Source organism: Tetrahymena thermophila (assembly GCF_000189635.1).
Source record: "Tetrahymena thermophila SB210 genomic scaffold scf_8254610, whole genome shotgun sequence".
NCBI classification, from domain to species: Eukaryota; Ciliophora; class Oligohymenophorea; order Hymenostomatida; family Tetrahymenidae; genus Tetrahymena; species Tetrahymena thermophila.
Genome location: NW_002476380.1, coordinates 481,394 through 501,245, shown reverse-complemented (window position 1 = coordinate 501,245; position 19,852 = coordinate 481,394). Strand labels below are relative to the sequence as shown.

General features: G+C 22.9%; 4 protein-coding genes across 4 annotated transcripts; 3 read left to right on the top strand and 1 right to left on the bottom strand. All coding sequences in view use genetic code 6, as the record gives it.

The window, feature by feature from the left end:
- Positions 1-602: 602 nt before the first annotated feature.
- TTHERM_00339770 (transmembrane protein, putative) lies at positions 603-10,898 on the bottom strand (the record flags this gene model as incomplete). Its single annotated transcript, XM_001017641.3, has 18 exons — positions 603-817; positions 907-996; positions 1,054-1,297; positions 1,347-1,820; positions 1,880-2,042; positions 2,146-3,556; positions 3,615-4,520; positions 4,749-5,616; positions 5,745-6,058; positions 6,130-7,331; positions 7,537-8,202; positions 8,251-8,359; positions 8,424-8,591; positions 8,704-8,813; positions 8,875-9,429; positions 9,769-10,338; positions 10,402-10,473; positions 10,549-10,898. The coding sequence occupies 18 exons, from the start codon at positions 10,896-10,898 to the stop codon at positions 603-605; spliced, it is 8,487 nt and encodes a 2,828-aa protein (XP_001017641.3).
- Positions 10,899-12,139: 1,241 nt separating this feature from the next.
- TTHERM_000339769 (transmembrane protein, putative) lies at positions 12,140-12,917 on the top strand (the record flags this gene model as incomplete). The annotated part of the gene is made up of 2 exons (XM_012797984.1): positions 12,140-12,263; positions 12,436-12,917. The coding sequence occupies 2 exons, from the start codon at positions 12,140-12,142 to the stop codon at positions 12,915-12,917; spliced, it is 606 nt and encodes a 201-aa protein (XP_012653438.1).
- Positions 12,918-13,769: 852 nt separating this feature from the next.
- On the top strand, positions 13,770-14,792 carry TTHERM_00339760 (transmembrane protein, putative; the record flags this gene model as incomplete). The annotated part of the gene is made up of 1 exon (XM_001017640.1): positions 13,770-14,792. The coding sequence occupies one exon, from the start codon at positions 13,770-13,772 to the stop codon at positions 14,790-14,792; it is 1,023 nt and encodes a 340-aa protein (XP_001017640.1).
- Positions 14,793-18,219: 3,427 nt separating this feature from the next.
- TTHERM_00339750 (transmembrane protein, putative) lies at positions 18,220-19,242 on the top strand (the record flags this gene model as incomplete). Its single annotated transcript, XM_001017639.1, has 1 exon — positions 18,220-19,242. One exon carries the CDS (start codon positions 18,220-18,222, stop codon positions 19,240-19,242), a length of 1,023 nt encoding a protein of 340 aa, XP_001017639.1.
- Positions 19,243-19,852: the final 610 nt, after the last annotated feature.

Here is a 19,852-nt window from a genome sequence, read left to right as displayed (position 1 = left end):
GCATTATGGTCTTATTCTATACAAAAAATAAACAAATTTATAGAAAGTAATTTATGTTTATATGTTAATTTAATTTATTTCATTAAACATAAAAGTAATAAATAGTAAATAAATAGGTTACAAACAAATTTAGGTAAAATAAAAGAGTTCAAACAATCAATTTATAAATTATCAAATTATCAAAGAGAAGGGGGATATTTGTAATAATTATAGCTTAAAAAACAGAAGCAATTTTCAATAAATAAATGATATTATTTTAGAAAATATAAATTAGTTAAGATTTAAATAACTCCTAAATAATTAAAAGCATCTAACAAACTTTTGAGTATATATTCTTAAAATTTTTTAACAATAAGAATTATTTAGCTATCTTTTACGAAATAAATGAATTATAAAAAATATCAATTAACAGTAAGTTTTTATTTATTTATTTAATATAAGACTAAATTAATTAATGAGGGCTTATTATATATTTAATATATGTTTATAGCATTTATAATATGTTTTTAAGAAGATTAAAAACTTTTATTTAATTTAAAAATTTTTATAAAAAACAAAATAAATCATATAAATATACATAAATTTTATTATATAAACACGTTTCAATTTAAATGAATCACTTAAATATTATTTTATGAGCTTTCTAAGTTTTCTTAAGGGTGTTTTGTATTCTATTATATTTATATAGTTTAAGTGTTCTGAATGCTTTTTGGATTTTCAAATTCAGAAACATTATTAAAATCATCTTAATCATCAACTTATTGACCTGAAATTACAACCCCAACATTGTTACTTTGGAGATTCTAAATATTTTTTTCTATTTAAAAAAAAAAAATTAAAATATAAATATAGTAAATTTAGAAGTAAAGTAACTCATATTTATTTATTGAAAAATTGTAATATTACCACTTAGTATTTGGGTTGGTCTTTATTGCTAATTTGCGTCGGCACTTTAGTTACTTTAATTGTTTAAAGATTAACACTCAATGTCATCTTCTTTAAAAGAAAAATAAATTAATAAAATAAATCTAAAGATTTAAATTAAATAATTACTTTTTAAAGCAATTCTATCTTGCTAAATAATTGATTGCTTTTTGACTAGTTCTAATTTTTATGATTGGGTTTCTTCTTTTTCATAATCAATAAGTTTATTTTTAGAATCTATAAATTTATTCTAACCTGCTCTTTCTGTCATTTTTTTGTTATCAAATTCTTCTTTATCCAAGTATTTTTCTTTAAAGTGCAATCTTAGTAAATTCCATAGATGTTTTACCCTTTCCTGGCGGACTAAGGGGAGCTAATTTAATAAAATTTTATTATTAGAAAAACTAAAAATATTAACTTACATTAAAATATCTTGCTATTTTCGGATGTTTAATAGAGAATTAAACTAATTTTTCTCCTATCTTAGCTTCGAATTTGTAAGTGTAACCAGACACTAAAATTCTAATGAGCATTATAATTAGGATTGAGTTTATAGTAACTAAAATGATATATCCAAACCAAACTAAATATGAAAAAGGGTTCTATTGTATAAACATAGCAATAATGATAGAGGCAATAACTGTCAGATTTAAATACAAATCTATTAAATTAAATCTTCTCTCCAAATATGGCTAGTATTTTCTCCAAAGTCTTATATAAATAATCAGAACAATAATAACTAGTACTCCTTTGACGATATTGTAGCTATCGTAGATGTTTATGAAAAAGGTTATGAAAGTCTTTTAATATACTTTGACTATTTCCCAAAAGTAAGATGTCTTTTTATACTCGGTGTACAAGAACCCAAATTTGTATTGCATCTCGATTTTATCCAACTAATTAATTAATTTTATTGTTTTGTTAAAAATTAGTAAAAAAATAGTTTAAAAATTACTTTATCTCTTCCGTCATACATTTTTTTGATAAAGAAAATAGGTATCAAAAAAACCCATATTGCTAATGAAGGAAGTATGAGAATCAACATGTATTTTATGTGCTCAGAAGTGTAGCACTCCTCAGACACATTAGCCTTTATGTACTCGATACCTGATATCTGTCTGTTTATTACAAATCAAAAAGTTATAAGATTGACAAATAATAAAAAAAATTTTATTCAATTTTAATTCATTTAAAGAAGCAAATTATTAATTAATTAATTACCTGCAGGATATAGTCTAGATATTTTATTTTACAACCGAAGGCTGCATAGAAATATAAATGTAAATAAAAGCAATCCATGCAATTACTGCTCTATTTTGTATCTTTTTAACTTTTTGCCATATGAAATGCCCAATTAAGTAGAAAATAACATATAAAAGTGGCATTAACTGTGACCAAATCAATCTAAAATATGTCATAGGTATGCCTCCTGACATCTTTTATAAGGCACAGTCCATACTAAAACTCATTTATTTAACTGGATCTCCAATATTCATAGTAATATCACTCAAGCCTGGAGGTAACTATAAATTGAAAGTAGTAATTACTAATATTAATTAAAGATATGTAGTGAATAGCTTGATAACAATACCCACATTTTCTGTACTTTATTTGGCACTCTTTTAAATAAATCCAATCTTTTAAAAGTAAAATGTAATTATGTAAGAATCCAAAAGTTCTTTTGTGCTCTTGACAGAGAAGAATATGGCTATCAAGGTGTAAATGCTCAAACCAACCATTTTCAAGGTATTATTTGATGTATCTTTACACTTACCACATGAAAATTCATTACTATTAGAATAACTCTCCAACCAAAACCTTGCACTTATATCGCAAACTTCACAGAGAGCTCCAATATGTCCTTCTGCACATAACTAATCTCCAGTACCTTTACCTCCTACACAATTAGATAAAGAATTTACACAGTCTTCAATTTTATCTGAATCATATGATGGACGCCAATAGCCAGATTATAAATTTAATACATTTGCTCCTGGACAACTGCTAACTCCTTGTTTAGGACAATCTAAACATTAAGTTGAATTATCAATTATACTATAAGTGTTATTTCCACATAAATAGCATTAACCACTTGTTTATATGAAAGCTTCACCTAATTTGCAATATCTAGTGTTTATAATTAATGGAAGATTATAGCTTGTATCAATTGAAATCAAGGCTCCGCTGCTGTCGAATTATGGAATTTTTATGATTGATGATTCCAATTTAGCAAGAAGTTAAGATAGAGGTTGCTATTAAAATTATACTGAATTCAAGTAAAATCCTCCTATTATTGAATCATAGTTTACGGTAGTAGCCCCTGTTATTTTAGCCAAAGGAGGTATTTGCGAATTTGAAGGATAATTTAATGAAACTGTTAAAGTAGCCGTTTATCCAGAGTCTAATTTTTAAATTTTACCATCTTCTCCAGTTAAATAGATAAATAATTCTTAATCCACTGAAACTCCAGGTGACCATTAATTCAATAGAACAGCCCCTTTGCTTGAATCATAAGGTTTAGAAACTTTATTTTAATAAACCTTTAATCCTGTAGGATAGCTTGTCAAGTCTTTACCTGAAACTGAAGCAGTATTTTAATTAACAACAGAGTTCTATAATAATTACGGGAAGGCTTTATTTTAAATAATAAATATTAATTAATTTGATTAAAAAAAATAAAATAAATTTACTTCCTATTATTTTTATGCCTCCACCTATTTTTGCTTAATTTTTACTAATAGTAGAAGATTATAAGATAAGAGTATTTGGATTAGAGTCTGAAGTTAAGAAATATATTGCACCTCCTTATGCTGCAGTATTTTACTAAATAGTAGTGCAAGATATGAGCTAAAGATTATTATATGATACATATATTGCTCCACCTAAATTTGCTGTATTTTACTAAAAAGCTATGTTATTAATTGTGAATTATGTACCTGCTAAATTTTATTAAGAAGATAAAATTCTAGATGAGGAGTTTGGGCTACCTCCAATATATATGGAGCCCTAGTTAGATACATTATTTTCAATTTTTCCTCCTTAAATTTAAACAGGTTTTTAGCTTGATTAAAAACCAAGAATACCTTAAGTACATTTTGAGCATACTACATTTTAAATTGTAATATCATTTATCTGTACACTCTAAGTTGAGCTCTCTATGAGGAAAAAGTTATTGAAGTTAGTTAATGTGTAATTAGTTAAAAAATATAATTAATTGTTTTGAGGTTAGCAATCAACACATTCTTTTATATTTTATATTACAGTAGTAGTAAATTATGTGATTCCTTGTTTGTAAAAATAAACGAAAGGAGTAAATCTAAAATTGGAATTTGTAAATGTATTTCTATTGAATTATATTATCCCTCCTGTTGCATAAATAAGACCTTACAAATAGTTGACACCATCAAAAACGTTATCTTCAAACGTTATGCTTCCTCCTTAGATATACATTATATAAAACTAAGATATAGCCTGCTAAAGTTCTGAATCAACAAATTAGAAATAGGCATATTTATTAATCATGTTATCAATAGTAAGAGTAGATGAATATGTATTCTTAGTAAAGCTGATACTTTAAGATTGCTTATTTAATTTTACTATTTATATTTATTTTTATAAAAATTAAATACTTTATAATTAATTACTAAAATTCAATAAAATATTTTTAAAATAATTAATGTTTTAAATCAATTATTGGTTTTTTTTAGAAAAAAATTTTTATTAAAAGCTGTAAAAATAATAAACTAGTTTAACTGAAAAATAATATCTATTTTATTAGGTTATTTTGTTTAAAAAGAATTTGAATATTTATTAAAAATTTTTACCATTAAAAATACTTCCTGTCGGCGCGAAAACATTGGAAATTGTATTTTAATCAAAGGTATTTTTACAGACTCCTTAGCCACATGTTAAATCTAATACAGCTCCTTTTTTATATGCGAATATCTAGTCAAATGTACATAGAGTCATAGTCAAAGTTAATGATGAAGTTCCATCTATGGATATAGCTCCTCCAACTCCAGATCCTAATGGACTAAAAGAAGATTTAATATCTATAAAATCAACTTTAAGTAATTAAATAGAAGCTGAAGTGGAATATGTTTTGATGTATATAGCTCCTCCTTAATCAGACACTGATTTAGAAAACTTTGAGTAATTTATTACAACAGCTTTTGCCTGTAAATTTAAAAAGCCACCCTAATACCCAAAGGAGTTCTGCTCTTAACCATAGTTACTACTATCAAATACACAGCTAATGCATGCAAAAATATTACCATTAAATAATATACCATTTTAAATTTAGAAAGCAGAGTTTATATTTGATAGAGATAACCCAACTAAAACCATGAATGACGGGTTAGAATCTTAAATCATAAAGGATGAAGAAGACTTAAATAAAGTATCTTAATTCACTTAAAAAATATTTATTTTGGAAGCAGTAACACTGACTAGTAAATTAACATATTGTAAATTAGTGCTAAAGTAAAATAACGTAGATATAATATTTGAATTAAAAACATATGCGTTGATTGTTTTAAATTAGCATGAATTAAATACTACAGCAGTGCTAATCTTTTAATCAAATTGAGTATACGTATTTGCGTTCTAAAGTATAATCTAATTTATCGGATCGTTGAGAGTTTCAGGCATATAGCGAGGATCTCTTTAATCATGAGCAAAGTAAAATAGTACCTATTTTTTAAATTTAAAATAATTGCTTTCAAATATAAAAACGATTTTTGGGGAAATTTATTGCTTTTGATATAATCAGTCATCTTCGTTGAAATAATTATTAAAATTTTAGATAATTAATTAATTACTCTGTCAATGATGCATAGGTTTTGGAAAGTGATGTCAAACATGTAAGATCTTGTTCTCAAATTTTTTACTGAAAGCATAGTACCATGGAATTGATCAGTTGGAAGAGTAGGTATGCTTGGTAGTGGCCCATTTTTACAAATTTCAGGGAGTTGACTATTGCTAATACTTCCTGAAGTAATAGATATTTGATCAGAATACTCAGAGTAAATGAAGCTCAAGCCTACTGAATCTATCATGTTTATAGTATTAAATGTAACTAATCTGACTGAACTAAAATAGAACAAGTTTAATAAATAACTGTCTCCCTTGCAATCTTTTTTTTTCATTTATAAAAGAATATTATTATAAGCAAAAAATATTAAAATGATTTAGTTTTAAATTTACTTTGAATTTTTAAATTAGAAACTGACACTGTTCCTCTCACTGAATAAATATTTTAATAACTAACTAAATTCATAATGTAGCCATTGCTTCCTGTGAACTGAATTGAGGTAACAGTCAACTGATCTAAAGTAATACTAGGAGGAGCTGCTGCTGAACTCGAAACAGGAAATGCAAATAATGTAGCATTTTGCACTGTAAGTACACCCTAATTTGGTAAATTTGAAGTCAATTGCATTGTTGAAATTACTGCAGTGTTTGTTGTTATGAGAGGCTAATATGTATTGTATTACAATTAATAGTTGAAATTGAGAGATAGACCAGTAACTTTGAAGGCAAGTAAATTGTATGCATTTAAAATAGAACTTTAAACAAATTAGTTATTCTAAAATACAAGGTTATTCATTGATAAAGAGTGTTATGATTGAGCTAAATTGTGGCCAGGTAATTAATTAAAAATGATTGAGTTAGTAAATAAGCTGTTGCTTATTGTCACAGAATTCATACTAATAGTAGTAGTTTTATAAAGTAATTAAAATAAATTAATGCTTTAAAATTAGCAATTATTAATAATAAAGTTATTTATGTTCATCAAAAGTATGCTAACTTTATTACCTGAATCTTAATTAAATCTAAAAAAGCTTGTGAATTTTTAGTAATAAAAATTATAGACTTGAACATTATTCATAGTTATTTGCTCAACATTATAAAGATCTATAACGGGGCAAAAAATTGTTTTGGCTTATTTTAAAAGTGTCTATTACTTAGTATTATCAAATCCACTCATAAATATAACATTTTTGAATACTAACTGGCTTAGGAAATGATTATTTGAAAAGTCGAAAAGCATATTTTTAACTTATACACTTGTTTTAATTGAATACATTGGTAGAAAGTTTATGTTTTCAAAATTAAAATAATTCCACCCTTAAAAACTAAATGATGATATAAATAAATCTAAAGGATCTTATCCTATTTATCCATTTGTAGGATTCACTGTCTTAAAAGTAAGAGATAGCTTATTTATATTTGCAATATATTATGCCAGCTTTAGAGAGAAGTTTACATCATTTGGAAAGAAACAAACATTTGCATTGTCTTTAGAATATCCATCATTCGTCGTGTATTTTTAAACATTTGGTATAAGTAGAATTTCAAACTCTATTTCTGCTATATTTTCTTCATTTAGTGCATAGTAAGTTTATCTTTGATAAAATAAAATAATAAGTGATTATTACTATAAATTAATTAGATATTATTTAAAAAGAATCTTAAATAATAAAAAATGATTCATTTTTTTTAAAGTGGTATTTAAAAATAATTTATATAAATTAAAAATATCGGCAAATGAAATATATTCTTTTAAATCATTAATTATTAATATTTATAAATAATCAATTAATTAATTACAAGTTATCATCCAAGCTATTAAAATCAGAAAAGTTAATATTCAGTGTAGTAGTTGGATTCCATGAATCTAAAAAGATAGTGCCTATTCCATCGAATATATGGCTCAATTGGCCCATACCACCTAGCTTCATTTGGTAATAGGAGTTTTAGTTTGTGCCTAAATTTTAATCATTTACAGATATATTAGGTCTACATTCTACAAGCTACTAAATTTTCAATTTTCTAGTACAATTTGGTTTGTCTATTGGACATGGAGTACATTAATTGATAATTGGGTCATAGTACATTACATAGTTACCTTATTATGTGCAATCTAGCTAGTATCCTTAATACTATGCTGTATTATCAGAAAAATCTGAACAAATATCTGATATTGATCTACAAGTTATGCATTGGTTAGCATATTTTAATAATTATGAATATGAACCAGGCTTATAATATGGATTTATTCCATCCTTTTGGTCTTATGTTCTCTATTAACAAAAAAGACAATACCTCGGGCACTCTATGCATTATGAATAATCTGACGATACACTCTAATCCAAATGCCATGGCAATTAATATGGAGATGAATTACCACAAGCTATACATTTAGATTGCATTATAGAATCTGGTACACAAGCGTTATATTATAAATTACCCATAGAATCTTTTTCTGTGTAACAACTATATTGTTAATTTAAATTAAAATGTGCATTTTTATAATAATATTACTCATTGAAGCAAGAAACAGGACATGTTCCATAGACTTTTTATTCATGACAGTAAGTACAGAATGGAACAATAGGTAAGTTAAAATCGGTTTCTATTTCTACAGCTTAGGCTTGTTTTTAAAAATGAAAATTAGAATATTTATAAATAAAGTAAATAAATAGTTTTAATTTTACCATAATTTTAAGCTGTTTAAGTTATTAAGTAATATGTATAGTTAAATCCAGAAGGAGTCATCAAACTACATCCATTACAAGCTCCCTATTAAATAGCACCCATACTGTAAACACCTTTAATTCCATTTGAGCAAGAAACACACCCTCTAGTAGCTGTAGCCACATATCCTTTAGTATTTTTAGATTAGTGTTTTGTTAGAATATTTTTTAAAAATTTAATCATTTAATTTAAAATAGGTAAATAAAAAGGTTACATAAATAAATTTTTAAAAAAGAATACCTTTTTCACATCTGGTGCAAGTTACTGCTTGAGGTTTTCCATCAACTGTGATATAGTAGAAACTAGTGCAATATGGTACATTCATTATAGCTGAATACTAATCACATTTTCTGGTTAAAAAAATTTTTTATTTAGAAATTTGTTTTCTATTTAAAAAAAAAAACAAAATACCTATCTTAAGGTGGTAAGGAAGCATTAAATCCTGCTCCAAACTAACATTCTACACATTAAAAGTAAGTACCATCCAGCATGGTATTAATAGGTAAAACTTTGAACTAGACCCACTTTGCACAATTTGAATCTTTTGTAGCTAAAAAAGAAAGGTTTTATTAACAAGTTCCATCTAGCAGAAGAGCTGCTTAACTTGTTCCATATTTACAGAAAGCACATTTTAAGACTAGATTATCTTATGATGTTTTATAAACAAAATTTTATTGCAATGTATAGCTGCTATCTGTTCCCTATTATGAACCATAATAGCATTGCTCACAATTAGGATCAACGCATTACTCGCATTCTCCTTTATAGTTTACAAAAAAGGGATCTTAGCAGGCCAAACAATATTTTTTGTAATTTTATTAATCATCTTATGCAACAACATATGGAGAATTAGAATGATCAACTACTAAACCGAAATCTACTTTAGCATATCTACAACTTATACAGCTGCTTAAAGTAGAGCAATCTTCACATGAAGTCATATCTAAGCTGGGGATGTAAAATGTACTTTAAGAATAAAAATTTTTTTTTAATAAAAAATAATATTTTAATTTAATATTAAATTTATTTCTATTTAGCTCAAGATAATTTAAATACTACTTAAAATCAAATAAAAGATTTTTTTTAAGTTTATTAAAATTTTAATTTATTTAGGGGGTTTAATTGTTCCTTAAATTTAAAAAGCTCCTTGCTTTAATAATGAATGTTTGATTCATCTCAGATAATGTTATTTCAATAATAATAATGTTAAGTAAATAAAAAAACTTGCTAGAATCTTATCAATAAAGTGTAATATTGATTGTGAATCTTATTTGAATTAAATAAATACAAATGAAAATTAATTACTTCGTTTGAGAACATTAACTACATCTCAATTTATATCCACTGTTTAGTAGACTTTGCTCGCTATCAAATTATGAAGACAAAAAGGGATTAGTTACAAGATTATTTTAGGAGGAGTTTTCATAAAAGCAGCTCTAACAATTTTATATTTTACTCATACAACTAACGCATTAAAAATTGGCTCCTAAAGTATAACCATCTGAGCACGTTAAGCATTGAGTAGCTGAATTGCAAACACTGCAATTTATAGGGCAAGATTCACAGATATTATTTTAGAAATTAAAAATGTATCCAACTCTACATTAAACTGCTGTTTAAGACTAATCTACCTAATTTTAGCTATTGATATTATAGCAGTTAGTAGGAGGATTTGGCTATATTAATTAATAACCACACCAAGAATCTCCACCAACAAATTCTATTACCTATGCATTCTAACTTAAAGGGTCAATTTAGAATACTTAATGCAGTTTTATAGAGTCACTACCTTAGTAATACTAATATCTCTTTACTTGTTGATTTGTAATACCAATAATTCTTTTGTAACTATAAGTACACTTTTTTGTATTCTACCTATTTATCGATGGGTTGCAATAAAATAATTTAGTTAATTCTTTGATTTTAAATTTAATATACCAAGTTAAAGGGTTTATCACACAGTCAGCACATAAAATTTAGTCTTATAGGTCAATGATATTGAACAAAGGACTAAGGGTAAATATAAATATTGTTAAAGTAGTTAATTTCATTTAAAAAAACACTAATAATCAATTTATATTATACCATGGAATACAATAAAGATTATTGTTAGAAACAGGTGACCATTAAAAGTAGCCAAATTTACAAGTCACGCAGGTGTTTTGGTCAATACATGACCCACAATTTGAGGGACAATCTTATATAATACCTTTTGTTACATCAAAGTATTGATTTGTGAGTTCTAGAGATAGCCTAATCAAAGTTTTCAAAAGGAGAGTTATGTTAACAAATAATGATAATTTTAAAGGATAGTAAAATAAAATTTACCCATTTATATCTATTTTGTAACCAGGAATATAAGTTTATATATTTAAATTCCTTACTATTCCTAAAAAGGAATACCAAATTAGTATTAGCAAAAGATAATAATTCATTTTTATATTGATAAACTTATGTTAGCTATTATTTATTTAAATATTAATCAAATTTGTTATTTATCTTTTATATACTTTTATTTACACTTTTAAAGGATTTGATGTCAGTCTTATTACGTATATTAATAAGCACAAAATTAATTATATATGAATAATATAGAAGGGAAAACATTTAAATAATTAACTAATTATAATATTTATAGTGGAATTTTATAACCATAAATTTAACAAACAATTTGATTTTACAAAAATTAAGATTAAATGCTAAACTATTGTTATTAAAATAAAGATACTATGCTCTTTTGAATGTGCGTATTTTCAGCTGGATGTAAAAATTTAAAAATTATCTTATTTGATTTTATCGTACTAATGCCAGAAATGAACTTGTTAATAACGCATTTACTTTTTTCAACTTAATTATCTATCAATCTGTTTATATATCCAATTATATATCTATCTATTTTAATAATTTTTATAATTCTATGATTTATTTATGAATTAAGAATTCTCAATGATAATAACATATTCTAAGCTATAATTAAATTTTTAAAGAAAAACAAAGATATGTTACATAAAAATAGAATTTAAAAATAATATCATAGCTATCAATACTTTATATTTTTTTTTGTGAGTAAGAAAAAATGTAATTTTAATTTCTCAAAATGAAATAAATTATTAATAACTATATTGAATATATTAAATCAATATGTTTTTTTTAATTGAAGAAGCATATTTAAAAAGATCTTAACAAAAAAACCAATTTGAATTAAGTTTAATTATAATTTATTTAGATTGTAAGAAAAAGAAAAAAGAAATAAATAAGAAATTAATTTTTAGCTTACAAGAATCTTTCACCTTCTTTTATATTTCTAATTTTTTAGAAAAGTGTGTGGTTATTTATATCAGCTTATTAATATAGAAAGTGCATAAATAGAGAGAGAAAAAGTAAAAAATAATTAATAGCGCTTTAACATCATAATAACCTTTTCAATATTGAAGTATAGAGCATTTTTAAGGGCCATATTTACTATAGGAGTGAATATTTCTAAAATATCTACTCTTAAAAATGAAATTTTAAGTTTTATTTTTCAATTTACTGTGCAATTTAACATTAACTAAATCATTATATTTTGGAGAAGATAGACTTAACAAATGATTGAATTATTTAATCAATTTAGTTAAATGAACAACATTTAAATTCAGAATAGCTTATCTTATTAAATGAATTAATATAGATTTTTATGTTTTAAATGAATAAAATTTAGTTAAAATAAATATAATCCTTTTATTTTCTTTAAATATTAGAATTTAGAGTTCAAAAGTTTTATTAAGATTTTTAAATTAGCAAACACATAATTTTCAAAGGTAAAATTAATTATATTGTCTTTTCAAAATAAACACTTAATTTTATATAGATTTTTTTTGCTTTTATATTTCTATAACCACAAATACTTTCCATTTATAATTAAAAAGAATTTAATTTGATTTTATTTATCTTAATATATTTTCTTAAAAATAAATATGTAAACTTTTAAAGGCGCTTATAAATAAAATCCTACCTAACTTATTTATTATCTTAAATGTTGTAGAATCAGCTAGAGTGTCTCTTAATTATTTAATCTCAATTATTTTTTTTCTATTTTAATCAAAAAAAAATATGACCTTAATACATCCATAAATCGATAAGAGTACCCTAACGAGTATCAAGGTTTATTGTTAATTGCGGATTTTATTTTGTATAGAGAGATAAATAGTGATACATATAATTATTTATCTTCCTTATAAAAATTAAAATAATATTAAATAAATTTATAAAATAGTATTTAAAATATTTTTATACAATTTGTATTTAGTTTATTATAAATTAAATAAATTTTAAAATTTTACTTTTTTGAAAACTTTATTTTAAATAGACAATTTATTTTATTTTTAAATTTAAACATAATTTTAGACTTTTTCTATTATTCTAAATCTATTTAAATTAGAAATAAAAAGTATATTTTTAAATTGATTTTCTGATTATTTTTATTGTATTAAAGTGGTTTTTCTTTAATATAATAATTTATTTACAAGAATTAAAATCTTACATATACATATGATATAAGATTAATTAAATAAGTCAAAATTAAATAAAGTACTTTTTCTTTTATAAAAACTCATTTCTTAAAATTTATATCTTTAACTATTAATAATTAATTATTTTTAGAAATGATATCTTTATCCTGATTTCATTTGAGGAGATATTTATAAATAAACACTTTATCAGCTGTATAACTAAAAGCCACTAAAAACTTTTATAAATTAATGGTCTCTTTTTATTGTATACGATTTAAAAATTCTCAATTTACAGTGTAATTTTTTTCAGTAAATTTAATTTAGATTTGGCTTTCAATTAAATTTCTAATAAAAGAAGCTTTGAATTAAATTTAAACAGAATGAAGTAATTATGTGCACCTATTCAATTTTATGTAAGTTATATTATTCAAAAGATTAAAATTTTAATTATTTAAGTTCATTCGAAAAAAATAATTTTTATCTAAATTTTAAAAAAATAAGACTATAGCAAGTAAAACTATTTAGAGAGAAAGTATGTGAAATTTTAATGCTATCATCTATATTAATGATTAGAAAAAATAAGTATAACCCAAATTATATTGGATCTTATATAGATAGTTTGCAATAAAGATTAAAATTCATCTTTTGTAATTCTTTTACTATTGAATTATATAAGAAATTAAGCTATAAACTAATTTCAATCTTATAATTTATTATTATTATTTTCTAATTCAAATATCTTTAAAACAGGATACTAATTAATCATAAATTGTACATAATAAATTATTTAAAAAAATCTAATTTAAATAAATAGAGATGATGAATAATAGATTTACTATTACTTTTATTTTGGCTTATTTATCCTTTTTAAGCTGTTTTTCTTGTTTTTCCAGTGCTAGCCTTCCTTTGAGGATTAACCCATCAAATCAGATATTTATTCCTCTTGATGAAAAAAATGGATGTCAGATATAATTTATACCAAATTTAAACTTCTGCTCTAACACTGTAAAGTAAACAGCAAGTGATGCAATTGAATGTGGAGCAATTAACCTTGGAACGAGCCCTTTTTTCAAAAGAGGCTAAGAATTCACATCCGTTTTCTAATTAGGAAATACTCAAGCTAACTTGAATTTTACTATATTTTTTAGTATAGATGCTTCTGACAGCCAACTTTGCTTTATAACTTAAGATGGGTAAGTGAATGACAATATAATCGATTAACTTTTTTCATAAGGCTTGATAGATTACAAGAAGTTCTATATTGATATTAATAATATTAAATATGAAACTATTGTAGGTAGTATTGATATAGGCCATCCTAACTACTAACTGATCAAAAAGGGATAGAGTTTTACCACCTTAAAACCCTATACAGGTAATTCTGGATATTATGCCTCATCTACTGGAAATATGAATTATGGAGGCTTGAGTTTATATGGCTATGAATCTGTAAGTTTTAGTATAAATGATCCATATATTTAGATACCAGAGTTTTCTCTAAAGCTAATTTTACAAGACTTTAAACGCTAAGGAATTGCATTCGTATACTAACCAAATAAAAATTATGCTATTTATGTGAAATCAATTCAAAAACTTAAAAGTATTTAGATTGATGTAACTGCTGAAGACGGATCTGACTTTAAAATTAACATAAACCCTTCATAATACTCAAGATAGTTAGCTGATGGAACTTATTAATTGCTCTTGTACCCTACATTCTACAATAGTAACCTTAGCATAGGTTATGCAGCACTCTAGGCTTACTATGTTGGTTTTGATTTTATAAATCATACAATTTACATAGCTGAAAAATCAGATAACAACATAATTGTTTAATGAAAAAATTATTCAAGTTATAAATACAAAATAAAGTATTTTTGTATGTGAATAAATTTATAATTATAAAAATATTATATAAATAACATTTTTTAAATTCATACTATAAAAATCTATCATAAAATTAAAATTTTTTCAATTAACCACTTTAAAAAATTAATTTTAGGTTGGCATATAAATTTATTAATAGTGTGAAAAATAGTAATTTAAAAATTACTAATAGTTTTGGTCAAAAAAAGTCAAAGATTTTAATAGAGATTTTATTTTTTGCAGGATTTTCTTTGCTCAAATAAATTAATTCTTTACAAGATATTTTTTTCCACATTATAAAAAACCTGTACTCTATTTTTTTCAGTCTTAACAATTATTAAATTTAGTTTTAGAGTGAAGTATTGATATTTAAAATTAGCAAAAAAATGGAATTTAATGTTGAATAATTATCAAATCACAGTAATTTCTCATTTATTACAAATTAATTTTATCAACAAACATTTTTAAAGGTTGAAAATTTTGTTTTTCAATGAGTATTTATGAATTAAAACCAACATATCTTATTATTTATTAATTAATTCTTCAAATAATAAAATAAATGAATTTATTTTAAAAATATTTATTTATGAATAAAATGATGTCTACTTCATAAAATTTATTAAATAAGCCAAATTTAAATAAAGTACTTTTTTTTTTAATAAAAACTCCTTTCTTAAAATTTATCCATTACAATTATTAGTTATTTTTAGACATTATATTTTTATTCTGATTTTATAAGAGAAGATATTAATAAACTCTTCATTAGTTATCAAACTAAAAATTAATAAAAACTTTTATAAATTAATGCAATCATTTTATTGTAAATGTAATAAAAATTAATTTCTCAATTTACAAAGAAATTTTTTTCATCTATTTTTAATTTATATTTGATTTTTAATTATATTTCTAATAAAAGAATAAAATAATTATGTGCACTTATTCAACTTTATATAAGTTATATTACTCAAAAGATAAAAGTTTAAATTATTTAAGTTTAATAGAAAAAAATAAGATTATAGCAAGGGAAAAAATTTAGAGAAAGTATGTGAAACTACTATTTTATCATGTATTTTTATTCTTAAAAAATAAGTAAAATCTAAGGCATATTGAATCTTATTTGAAACTTGCAAAAAAAGATTTAAAAATAAAATAGAGATGATGAATAAAACAGTTTCGATTACTTTTTTTTTTGACTTATTTATCCTTTTTAAATTGTATTTCTTGAATTTCCAGCATTAGCCTTCCATTGAATATTTAACTATCAAACGAGATATTTTTTTATTTCCATGATTATGATTTTAGAGAAAAAATTTTTTATTTTAAATAGACAATTTACCTTATATTTAAATTTAGAAATAATTTTAGACTTTTTCTATTATTCTAAAAATATTTAAAATAGAAATAAAAAGTATATTTTTAAATTGATATTCTGATTATTTTTGTCGTATTAAAGTGGTTTTTCTTTTATACAATAATTTATTTTCAAGAATTAAAATCATACATGATATAAGATTAATTAAATAAGCCAAAATTAAATCAAGTACTTTTTCTTTTATAAAAACTCATTTCTTAAAATTTATATTCTTAACTATTAATAATTATTTTAGAAATGATATCTTTATCATGGTTTCATGTGAGGAGATACTTATTAATAAACACTCCATCGTTGTATAATTAAAAGCCACTAAAAACTTTTATAAGTTAATAGATTCTTTTTATTGAAAACGATTTAAAAATTTCTCAATTTACAGTACAGATTTTTTCAGTAAATTTAATTTAGATTTGGCTTTCAATTAAATTTCTAATAAAAGAAACTTTGTATTAAATTTAAACAGAATGAAGTAATTATGTGCACCTAATCAATTTTTTGTAAGTTATATTATTCAAAAGATTAAAGCTTTAATATATTAAGTTCACTCGAAAAAAATAATATATATCTAAATTTTAAAAAAATAAAATTATAGTAAATAATACTATTTAGATAAAGTATGTGAAATTATAATGCTATCATCTATATTAATGCTTAGAAAAATAAATATAACCAAAATTACATTGAATCTTAAATTGATAGTTTCCAATAAATATTAAAATTCATCTATCGAAATTCTTTTACTATTGAATAATAAAAGAAATTAAGCTATAAACTTATTTCAATCTTATAATTTATTATGATTATTTAATAATTAAAATACCTTAAAAACAGAAAACTAATTGTTCATAAATTGTACATTTTTTAAATGTGTATTATAAAAATCTATCATAAAAATAATAATATGAGAGAAAAATATCAATTTAAAAATTGATGATAAATTTTGTCAAAAGCCAAATATTATAATAGTTATTTTAATTTTTACAAGATTTTCTTTTCTGAAATCATTCTTTACAAAAATATGACAAAATCTTATTTTTTTCCAGATTGATAAAAAAACTTTCCTCAATTTTTCTCAGTCTTAACAAAAATTAACTTTAGTTTTAGAATGAAGTAATTAATGATATTTAAAATTAGCAAAAAAAATTGACTTTAATGTTGAATAATTATCAAATTACTATCATTTCTCATAAATTAAGACTGAATTTAATTTAAAAAACATTTTTAAAATGAAAATTATGTATTAAAAAGTAACATATTTTATTATTTATTAATTAATGCTTCTACTAATATAATAGATGAAGTTATTTTGAAGTATTTATTTATGAATTAAAATGGTGTATATCAAATAAGCCAAATTTAAATAAACTACTTTTTTTTATACAAAAATTTCTTTCTTAAAATTTTTTTCTATTACAATTAATAATTTTTTTTAGAAATCATATTTTTTTTTTGGTTTCATGTGAGTAGATATTTATAAACAAACACTTCATCACTAAAAATCACAAAAAACTATTATAAATGAATGCAAACATCTTTATTGTAAATGCAATAAAAATTTGATTTGCAGATAAAATTTTTTTCATCTATTTTTAATTTAGATTTGACATTTAATTATATTTCTAATAAAAGAGATACAAACTATGTACTTAATCTAAACATCATGAAATTATGATGTACACTAATTCAATTTTAAATAATGTATAATACTCAAAAGATAAAAGTTTAAATTATTTAAGTTCAATAGAAAAATTACTATGTTATCATCCGTTTTTATTCTTAAAAATAAGTAAAATCTAAGGCATATTGAATCTAATTTTGAAACTTGCAAGAAAAAATTTAAAAAATATATCTATTGAAATTCTTTTACTATTGAATAATAAAAGAAAATAAAATATAAACTTATTTCAACCTTATAATTTATTATTATTATTTTCTTGTTCAAAGTATTTAAAACCCAAAAACTAATTATTCATAAATTGTACTTAATAAGATAATTTAAAAAAAATCTAATTTATATAAAAAGAGACGATGAATAAAAAAGTTACGATTACTTTTTTTTTGGCTTATTTATCCTTTTTAAATTGTATTTCTTGTATTTCCAGCATTAGCCTTACTTTGAGTACTTAACTATACAATGATTTATTTATTGCTACGGCCGAAAAAGGGGGATGTTAGGTGCTATTTAAACCTGACTTAAGTTACTGCTCTACTAATGTAGTTTAAGAGGCTTATGATACAGTCGAATGTGGAGTATAGGACCTTGGAAAAAGCCCTTTTTACTCAAATGGTGGATAATACACATCCTTTTTCTCATTAGGAGATACTCACGCTTACTTGAATTTCACTATAGTTGATCATCCAGAGACTGTTAAAGGCAGTCACCTTTGCTTTTTTAGATAAAAAGGGTAAGTGAATGACAATATAATCGATTAACTCTTTTCATAGGGCTTGATAGATCACAAGAAGTTCTATATTGATATCAAGAATATTAAAAAAAGATCTATTGTAGGTAGCATTGATATTGGTAATCCTAACTACTATTTGATAAAAAAGGGATAGGGTTTTACAAACTTAAAACCCTATCCAGGTAATTCTGGATACTACGCCTCATCAAGTGGAAATATGAATTATGGAGATTTGAGTTTGTATGGCTATGATTCTGTAAGTTTTAGCATAAATGATCCATATATTTAAATTCCAGAGTTTTCTCTTAAGCTAATTTTACAAGACTTTAAACGCTAAGGAATTGCATTCGTATACTAACCAGACAAAGATTATGCTCTTTACGTAAATTCAATTCAAAAACTTAAAAGTATTTAGATTGATATAACTGCTGAAGACGGATCTGTCTTTAAAATTAACTTAAACCCTTCATAATACTCAAGATAGTTAACTGATGGAACATATGAATTACTCTTATACCCTACATTTTACAATAGTAACCTTAGCATAGGTTATGCAGCTCTTTAGGCTTACTATGTTGGTTTTGATTTTATAGAACATACAATTTAAATAGCTGAAAAATCAGATAACAACATGATTGCTTAATGAAAAATTATTCGAATTATAAATGCAAAATAAATTCTTTTTGTATGTGAGTAAATTTATAATTATAAAAATATTATATAAATAAAATTATCAACATTTTTTAAATGAATTTTATAAAAATCTATCTTAAAAATTAAATTTTTTCAATTCACCATTTAAAAATTAATTTTAGGTTGGTATCTAAATTTATTTGCAATGTGAAAAATAGCAATTTAAAAATTACTAATAATTTTGGTCAAAAATCAAAGATTATAATAGAGATTTTATTTTTAGCAAGATTTTCTTTCTTCAAATAAATTAATTCATTACAAAAATATAGCAAAATCTTATTTTTTTACCACTTTGATAAAAAACCAGTTCTCTTATTTTTCTTAGTCTTAAAAATTATTAACTTTAGTTTTAGAGTGAAGTTTTAATTTTTAAAATTAGCAAAAAAAATTACCTTTAATATTGAATAATTATTAAACTACAGTAAATTTTCATATATTACAACTGAATTTAATCAACAAACATTTTTAAAGGCTGAAAATTATGTATTTTTCAATGAGTATTCATGTATTAAAAATTAATGTATTTTATTTTTTATTAATTAATACTTCAACTAACATAATAA